The sequence below is a fragment of the Seriola aureovittata genome, chromosome 8 (genome assembly GCF_021018895.1).
Source record: "Seriola aureovittata isolate HTS-2021-v1 ecotype China chromosome 8, ASM2101889v1, whole genome shotgun sequence".
NCBI lineage: Eukaryota > Metazoa > Chordata > Actinopteri > Carangiformes > Carangidae > Seriola > Seriola aureovittata.
In genome coordinates, this window is record NC_079371.1 from 14,880,134 (window position 1) to 14,889,816 (window position 9,683).

At 40.4% G+C, this 9,683-nt stretch overlaps 1 protein-coding gene across 1 annotated transcript in view; it reads left to right on the forward strand.

Annotated features, from left to right (window-relative positions):
- Window positions 1–9,683, forward strand: part of LOC130173489 (dedicator of cytokinesis protein 2-like) — a 95,726-nt gene that overhangs the window by 36,045 nt on the left and 49,998 nt on the right. Inside the window, exons 25-26 of the mRNA XM_056382822.1 lie at window positions 4,334–4,476; window positions 9,431–9,526. Of these exons, the coding sequence (XP_056238797.1) occupies window positions 4,334–4,476; window positions 9,431–9,526 (239 nt within the window). The remainder of the gene's footprint in view (window positions 1–4,333; window positions 4,477–9,430; window positions 9,527–9,683) is intronic.

The following is a 9,683-nucleotide window of genomic DNA, read 5'->3' on the forward strand; positions in this document are numbered from 1 at the left end:
AGTGTAGTGCCCCAGAACACTAATTCCTTGAAATAGCAATGATTTCAGATTCCTTCTTAAAGAATGACGCAGACCTGGAAGCTGCACACCATTGTAGCTGGTGTTCTTACAAGACTGAAAGCCCTCAGGACCATGGTGCAGTTCAAAAGCGTCTCTGAGAAATCTACCATTCAGGCTGGAGCAGTAGATATTAACATTCCTGATGTTATTCTAGGCCAGGCAAGGAACTTAGAAATACCTGCAAAAAGTTAAAGGTGCTGTTCCACATCAGTTACTGGAGACTATGAGCCACAGGGTGTGGAGGAGCATTACTGGGGCAGCCTGTACTTCATCATTTTTGATGCTCATATTCAGGAGATCCAGAGGCCATTTGAAGGGAAGGCGAAACTTAAGTAAAATCAAAACAGACGTTACACACCCTGACAGATCTTGATAAGTAGAAGGATGCCAGAGATGAGCAAGCAATTAGGATGCTCATGGTTTCTTATGTTTTCTGAATTTTAAGATGAGAAGTAGCTGCTGACTAAATTAAAGGTGTTTTACTCTGCATACATAAAATCCCAGAAGAGCACAGGTTATATAGAGTTACTTCAAATAAAGCTCAAGACTTGGTTTGTTTTTCCATCACTATTCAAATTTGTGAAAAATAGAGTCTACCAGCATCAGCAGGCTAGAAAGTGCAACCAGAGCCAAACAGATTGTCACTGTGGACAATGAATTTGTAGCTGTAGTACATTACGAAAAGTCTGAGGATGTCTGTTTCCTGACTGTTGCTGAAAGTTTTCTTTATTTTTAGAAAAAAACCCCAATGAAAAAAGGAAAATTAATAAAAGTTTCAGTTTCTCTTTGGGGGTTTTTTGTCCAACAACTCTCTATTATGCATCATTGATTTTTTTTTTCTCTCCCTCATTTTTCAATGAAAGCAGCACTTTGTGTGGGCTGAGAGGATAAATAGACAAAATGAGATCATGCCTAACATGTACAATAAAGAAAAAGCTTATATCTACAAAGCAACTGCACCTTAGACTTATCTTTAACTTCTGTTCCCATGTAAAACTCCTCACAGGAAGGGTAGACTGTCAAGCCCTTGATGTTCATAAATGTTCATTTTCTACTCAAACTACTCAGTGCGCAGTGAGTGCAGCTTCAGTAAATGTATTCCTCCATCTTCCTGCGTATTCACAAAGGGTCAGGGTTGGCATAGACCTTGAAACTTGCTGTCGTGGTAATGTTTTGATTATGCCTGGCTCCTGACACAGTAAAAACAAAAAGCACACAGTGTATCACAGAACAGGATACCCTTTCAACCCCCCTCCTACCTGCTCTCTATTTTTACTTTTCCTCCCCTTGTACATGTTACACCCAGACATATCAGATGGGTTTATTTCTTAAATCAATAGAAATAAAGAAGCAGGTGTCTGTGGGGTCATTTCACCAGGGCACGTCCCCTCCACAGGTTTAATGGTACATCCAGCCCCCGGAAGGCAGATGGATTAATTCTGGAGCTTGCGCTCACAACAATACTGCTATAAAACAGCCCATTGTTTTCTCTATCTGAAAGGACAAAAGATGATGAGTTTCTGCTTTGATGGATTAAACAGGTTTAGCAGGGCTTCCACTAAAATACAAAGCCGGCAGCATCTAAAACACCATTTTCTACCTCTCTAAAGGGCAAAGAGCAGGAGGCCTCCCTGTGTCATCTTGTTTCATTCTGACAAATTCAGAAATTTTACATTATCAGTTATGATAAATAACTTTTAATCGCAGGGCACTCAGATACAACTTCTGGTTGTCATCCAACTTTTGCTAGCGTCTCTTTTAAACTTCCTCCTCTTCTGGTTAGATTTGCTCTACCTGTGCAGGCCCCTCCTCCATCTCCATCTCCTCCTCCTCTCCCTCCTCCTTCTCCTCCTTCCATTTCTCTGAGTCATTGAGGGCATTTTGTGACTCATGTGTTTCCCCCCTCTCTCTCTCTTTTCGTCTTTCATCCCCCCCCTGTCCTCTCTGCATGTTTGTGTGATGGAGTGAGCGTTGTGATGAGGGCCCACTCAGCAGGCGTGTAGGCTTGACTCAGTTAATAATGGAACTAACGAGCATCAGCCCAAATGAGCTTTTAATGGGCTCTGTCTACCTGCGGCTACAGGAGAAGGATGGGGTGAAGGAGGTTGGGGAGGGCAGAAAGATGGAGAAGGAAGAAGAAGGAGAGGTCAAGATAGAAGAAGTGAGAAAATAAGAACAATCAGTTAATGTTGGAGCACACTGCAATCCAAGTTTTCTTATACATGTTTGTAAGTGCGTAGTACGTCATTTGTACTGACAGTTAAACAATTATATTTGACCTTGAGTGGGATCCATTATCCAAAGACAACTTGGCCAAATTGTGTAAATGGGACCTGTTTGACAAATTAAGTTGTTTATGCTAATTACGTCTGCTAGCTAACATTAGCATTACTAAATTTCCATGGAAATAGTTCTGCTATAGTTAGAAATATTTTCAGGAAAGCTTGCTGTACATAAATTATTTTGAGTGGTGCGGAGACACAGTAAATGTTTTTAACTTTCAGTATTGGACTTAAACATAATCTGCACCAACGTCCTTAACAGTGTTGAATCGATTCACTGTAACCTTGGACTATAACTGTGTCTGGTGTTTTGGCCACAGCTTTGCTGACTTCTAAACAATAGCAGATGACAATTTTAAAAGATTGGCTTCCTTAAAAATCAGTTTGAATTTTCTGTCAGAGCGTGCTTTATCAAATTACCAGTCTCATTACTAAATCATCAAATAATAAAACATTACATAGTTTCAGCAGCATAGTTGTCAACAATTTCTCAATAAAGTCAAAAGTTTTAAAAGTTTTTTATCAAACATATGGAGGGTTTACTTCTGCATTTATTTCAGCCCTGTGGGAAGCCTTAACTTTCTCTCTGTAAGTTTTGCATGAAAATAAACTTAGAAAAACCTGAAACACTTGAAGTTTGATTAGGCTTACTGCTGAGAGCAATGACTGTTTTTAAAAGTCTTCCTTGTCGGTTCATTTAGAATATTGTTGGATGGTAAATAAACACAATCATCAAATCATGTGCAAGTTTATGGTGTACTTTGGAAAACCTCGAAGAAAGACTCTTTCTAAGAGCTCAGACATTCTGTTGAACTGCTGAGTCACATTTGGCTTTTATTCCTTCATTTTAGTTTATTACATATTGTTCATTGCCCAGACACCTGTTGAGATTACATCAGTTTTGTTTGTTTTCGTGTTCAAAAGAAGGAACTCCCACCCAAAGTGCCATAAAACGATAATATTAAAATCATTATACTTAGTCACCATGTTGGGAAGCAAACTTTTTTGTCATATTGTTGCCTAGTGGCACTCTCCCAATGTCAACCTTATTACAGAATAGCAAATAACATTTCAGAACAATGGCACATTCAAAAAGCTTTAGAAAATATGAAGAAAAAAATCCAGTCTTGAATATTATTGGTAGAAGGTTTAGATTTCAGAAGTGATTTTTCACTGCTTATGAAAGATGCTCACATAATCCTTCCCTTTACACAGGTCTGCTTTTACTTCACTTCAACCTACAGTACTCTTTGCTGTAGTCCTTCAGTGATTTCCTATAATTCCCAGAATGACTTTGGACAATCCCCAGAGAGGAGTTCTGAACCTTTAAAATCCATAAAGGATTTATAGAATGGTTGAGCACCAGGTGTAACTAGTATGAAATACAGCTTCATGTACAGGTATTAATGTAATTACTGATGATGCATTACATGTGCAAAATACCACATGAATTAAAAAATGAGATATCAATCAGAGATGGGAAAGAGAAAACGTTACACCTCGGTGATTGATGTGTTGACTGTGTGGTTGACAGACAGCTGCAGACTTGCATGGAAGTATAAATAGACACTTGATTGATATCACTCCATTGTGCAGTCTGGTTTTAGGGATGATTTTCTTCATCAGGATGCAGTGGCATCATTACTCATAGCCGTGTGGGTGCAGCTGTCTCCACAGGTGCTGCAACAATTGACATGAAGGTCCGGGGTTTAGGTTCTGAAAAGTTTTTCAGAGAGGAATCATATTACAGTAAATCTTGATGTTTTGCCTTTTGATGTTTGTTTTTAAACGTCTTATGTCTAAAGGCTTTCCCTAAAAGAAGTGAATAAAACATCACTCTTGCAGGCGCTGTCTCGCACTATCCAATTTATTATACAGACTTGAAAGTTTTCTTTCTTCAGTCGACAAAAAAAAAAAACTGCCTGCTTTATTATCGTGTGTCTGCTTATTAAACCATTCATCTTTGACCTTGTGTGCTTTTGTTTCTTCAGAGTGCCGCGATGTGTTGTTACCCATGATGCTGCAGGAGTTGAGCGTGGCACTGAAAAGTATGGCCGACGGGCCTCATGATGAGAGGAGAAATAGCCTGGAGCTACTCAACAACATTCTGGAGGTGCTCAGCAGGAACAATGTGGTGAGACACACGGCAACCCTTTTTAGTAAAACACACAGTATCTGCAGACACAGAAACTTTGTCATATAACTGCATTCTGCAGGATTGTTTCAACATGGACAGCTGTGAACTACACACTGAGATATGCATCGATATGCATTGAGAACATAGTGAGATCTGACTGCTTTGGCACATGTGGATGTTACTTTATAAAGTGTAGTGGTGATCATTTTCACATTCGGTCTTTGACCACCACACATGTTCCATGTTATTGCAAATAGCACAACCAACCACAGCCTCCGACTAAGGCAAAATGCCAAGTTGTTCTTTCTCTCTCTCTCTCCAGTGTCCCCTCATTTTTCTTATTTCTTCCCAGCTTCTTTCATTTAGAGTTCTTCTGTTTAGTTTTAGCCTGTGTGCAAATAATCGCAGTCCTTTGTAGTTTCCAACATTCCCGGTATCGCTGAAATCTTTCTTTATGTCCCTTTTTTTTTAATGGCAGTTGCAGTCTCCCACAGACACAATCAAATGTCAGCGGGAAACAAAATCACTTCCTAAGTGGTCACTTGAGGCGTAACTCAAGTGACTCATCCTGCAACAGCAGCAGCAACAGTTTAGAGTTCATTTTAGACACAGTCTGCAAATACAAAAAGATGAACAGGTCTGGTAAAAATGAAAACAGCCACACAACTGATATAATGATAGTAATAATGTACACTCGGTGCTGACAGTTCAGGCAGACCAGTTAACAGAAGCTGGTGAGTGACTGAAGTATCAAGCATCGTTTGCACTGAAACAACACAATACCTCCTTCTTACAAAGCATTTATATTGGGAAAACGCAAGGGAACCTTTTTTTTTTAAACCCACATATTAGAAGGCATTTCCTTTATCTTTCTAGCATCACAGAATGAATTTGAACTACCCTTGAGCTCTGTGCCACCCCAGTGGAACTTGTCTCCTAAAGAGTATAGTGAATAGCCTTAAGCAGTTTCATCTTCTGTTACACAGTCATGCAATGAAGCAGCCCGTTACCAATTACAACTGAATTGATTTTGCTTCACGCGTGTTGCTGCATGTTAGTCTGTTGAAACAAAATCCAGTTAGCTCCCGAACTAAACATCTTTAATATGGACACACACGCACATGTACACACAACAAATACAACACCAGTATCCAGCCGAGGGCTTTTTAATTGCTACTGCAAGTTGTTGACAGCCTGCTGAGTCTTTGAAGTGAAGGTATGGCTTTTTTCAGCTCTATTTATTTGGATAGCACTAATGAAGCGTGAGCCAAGCAAAGAGACACTGTGAGAGAAGAGAGAGGAGTAATGAATGGAGTGGAGTGAATACAGTGAGATGAGTTTGCGTCAGTGTAAAAACAAAAGCAGGCAGTGGTACATTGTCACAAGGACATGACAGTTACACATACAGCCATGTACAAACTATAAAGCCTGTGACGTGCAGCATCATACGGGTTTTATATCAAACTACATGAGGACTAATGTCTGCTATTGGATGATGTATACATTCAGACTAGTAGCGCAAAGCTTGTATTACTAATTGGCCCTTAATTCTGAATCTAAATGTGTTTATTCAAGTGCAGTCAAAGAAAAACACACATGAAAACACTTATCTATATCGTCTAGTGTGTTTGTGCTGCAAGAGTCCACATAGAGTAGTAGAGTTTAAAACGGCCTTGACTGCACCGCCGCTCTTCACGCTGCACAGCTTTTTCTAAAACCCAGACACTCTTGTTTGCCAATGACACACACACACACACACACGCACACACTCACGCACACATACACAAGTTATCTGGTCAAAAAGCAAAATGTGGAGGTCTAGTTTTTAAACTTGTCAAAGAAGAAAAAAAAAGAGCAGAAAAGGCCAGAGAGATGAAAACTTCTCATGGCCACGCAGGAGGGATGAAGAAAAAGTGAACAGGAAAGCATGGCTGAGAGCTAGAAGCTAAACAGACGGAGGGGAAAATGTTTATTTCATAAACAATACGACGGTGGAGGGATTTTACAAACAGACAATACAGGGAGTTATTGAGAGATAGTGTTGAATTTGAAGTGGGGGTGGGGTGGGGGGGTGTTAGGTGGAAGAAGTAAGAAAAACAACATTGAGGAAAAGGTGACAGGAGATGGGCTCACCTCCACACCCTCTGTCTCCTCTTTCCTGTTGTTTTTCACCCATCGCTCTTCTCCTCTCTGGGTGGTGCCTGACTAAGTTGCTGCCTCACAGATAGATGCAGAGAGACAAACAGAGATGGTGGAGAGGATGACGCGATAGACAGATGCCAGTGTCTCTGGGAGAGTTTGTGTTGAATTCATAAGTAACTTTTGTGTGTGTATGCGGTTGTTGAGTGTGAGTGATAAAGGGAGGATACTAACAGAGGAAGACAGATAGACATGGCTCACTAGAGTTTTCTCGCTTTCTTCTTTCCCCTAGCCCCAAAACGATGTTTTCTGTTTCATGATGCCAGTAGAACTAATAAACCAGCCTAAACTACGGTTTGGAGTAGACGGCCAGAGTATCGACTTCCCTGTGTGTGTCTGTTCTGCAGGAGAGAGAGAGGGAGCATTTGGTCTCATCTCGTCTTCCTGTTCTGAGACAGCTGTCTGAGAAACTCTCCAGGAGACAGAAAGATTTAAGCTTATTCAAAAATCAACAGCTGCGCCTCAACCTAACTAGCTGAGCACATGCCTGTGTGTCTGAATCGTAGGTCTGAATTTGAGATAGTCTGAGGTAGAAAAGACACACACAGTTGTTTATCTTCCCTGTGTCCTGTGGCTCTGAGTCAGTGCATTTAATATGGTTTAATCATGCCTACCTGATTCTTATGAAGCCCTTCAAATAATCTGCCATCAGGCCAGGACACATGCACCCACACAGTCACACACAGTCACACACAGTCACACACAGTCACGCACAGTCACACAGATGGAGAGCACGGTGTGTTTAAAACTTTGAACTTGAGTCCTCTTTACCTACTTCTGCTATTTTTGGACCTCCCCTCTCCTTTTTATGCTTTGCTGATCAGCTAATACAAGGACATGCACATATACGGTGTATACACACACACACACACACACACACACACACACATACATACACACACACACACACACACATATATTTGGGTCAGATTATGCTAACAAGGTGGCACACTAACACGCACATGCGCACACACAAATATGTCCAGCAGCATTAATGCTAAGGTGTGTTTGGATGTAACTATTGAGCTACTACCCCTGAGGCAAGTCTGAGTCAGCATCTGTTGACTGGCTTCATTGTAACATTGTGTGTGTGTGTGTGTGTGTGTGTGTGTGTGTGTGTGTGTGTGTGTGTGTGTGTGTGTGTGTCTGTGTGTGTCTGTGTTTTTCCTGTGTACATGGCGCTATGTCACTATAAAGGTGCATATTTTACTTAGAGAGTCTTTGTCCTATGTTTATGTGTCATTATTCACAGCCCATTTCTCTTTACAGGTCATCAAACATAAGAACAACATCTCAAATAGTTTTGCCATTAAAAGTCAATTTACAATATTGATGCAAAACTTTTAAATGTTTTGTTTTACCTGAGGCTCTTTTCCTCCCCATTTGCTGCATGATGAACGTTACATTAATGCAAATTTAGGTTGATTAAATAAACCTTGGATATATATGAAAAGAAATTTGGAAATATGATTATCATAATATTAACAACTGTTGTCGTTTTTTCAGGGCGTTAAGACTGCATTTCAATAAAAGTGAAAGCATTTTCATATAATATGAGGTCATGTTATTTGAGGTCATCATATTCACTATTAAATTTAACATAACACACCAATAGTCATCCTCACACGGCATTATCATATATCGATAATGAGGTATTTGATTTGAAATATCACAATATCTGAGTGTCAATTAACTCCAGTGCTAATTATTGTTTATTTCTTAATTGGATTATTGGAAACTGTGATTATATTATAAAATGAGATATACAATGGTTTAAGAAAACATTTTCTTTTATCTTCATTACCAGAAGAGAGTTGTTAGCTATGTTTGGTGAATATTGTGACAAAGCCTCCTGTTTATATGGCTCAATCATTCCGAAAGCAAATATTATCCACTGTTCGCAATTTCCTTTTGCTTCCATTGGATGAAACAACCAAAATGGCAGAAAAATGCAGAAAAAAGCTCTCACACACTTCCTGCGTTAAGGCTCTCAAAGCATGTAGAGCAGGTCCGGCTTTAGTTAAGGCGCCAGCCGTGACGTATACCAACACTTGGCCATGCAGATGACAACTAGGAAACAGTAATTTGATTCAGAAAAGGTCTGAGCACAAAGACAGGCAGACTCTTAAATACATCGTGTCCCCTTTGTTTCCCTCCGGGCAGATGGAGGAAGAGAAACATGATAGAAAAGTGGCTTCAAAAGGGAGAGGAACGATAGGAATATGAAAGCAGGTTTGCACAGAAAAACCCGCATTCACGTGTCAGAAGCCTTTTGCGGTTCAAATGTCCACACTGAAACTGATTAACTGAATGTTCTGGTGAGGCTCATTTTCTGAAAAGTGAACAGTCTTTAAATTTTAGATTCAGAAAAACTCTATTCTCTTTCTTCTTTCATTTGATCAGGCATCCTTTCAGAACCCAAGAGAAGCTTTGGACTGTGTCTTCATAGTGAGGAGAGTTCATGTGAGGGGTGGGGTGGTGGTGGTGGTGGTGGTGGTGGTGGCGGTGGCGGTGGCGGCTGCACAAACAAAACCTTACGAGTCTCCAAAGTTCTGTAGAGAAAAAGTTCAGAGACATCCCTGGAAGCAGCATCAACATTAGTGACACTGCTTCAATAGCACAGGAGCTGTTCTGCATCTGTTTATATGTCTTCGTGTGGATTTACATTTGAGGAAATCTAACAATCTTTTGTTTATCTACATCCCTCTCTCCCACTCTCTTTTCCCCTGCTCTCTGTCTCTGTTTATCTCAGGGGGAAACATTTCAACATATCCGGGACATTGTCGTGTCTCTGCTGAGGATCATCAACCAGACTGTCATCACGATGGGTCGTGAGCACGCTCTGATTGTAAGTACATGCAACTTTGCATATGTGCGATCTGCAGCGTGCCTGACTTTCCTCAAACGGATGGGTCAAGCGTTTTGCAGAATCTTCTCTTGTGTCTCACTGTCTGCTGTGTAACTCGGATTAGTAAAAAAGGCCAACTCTGGGCAATTTCATTCTG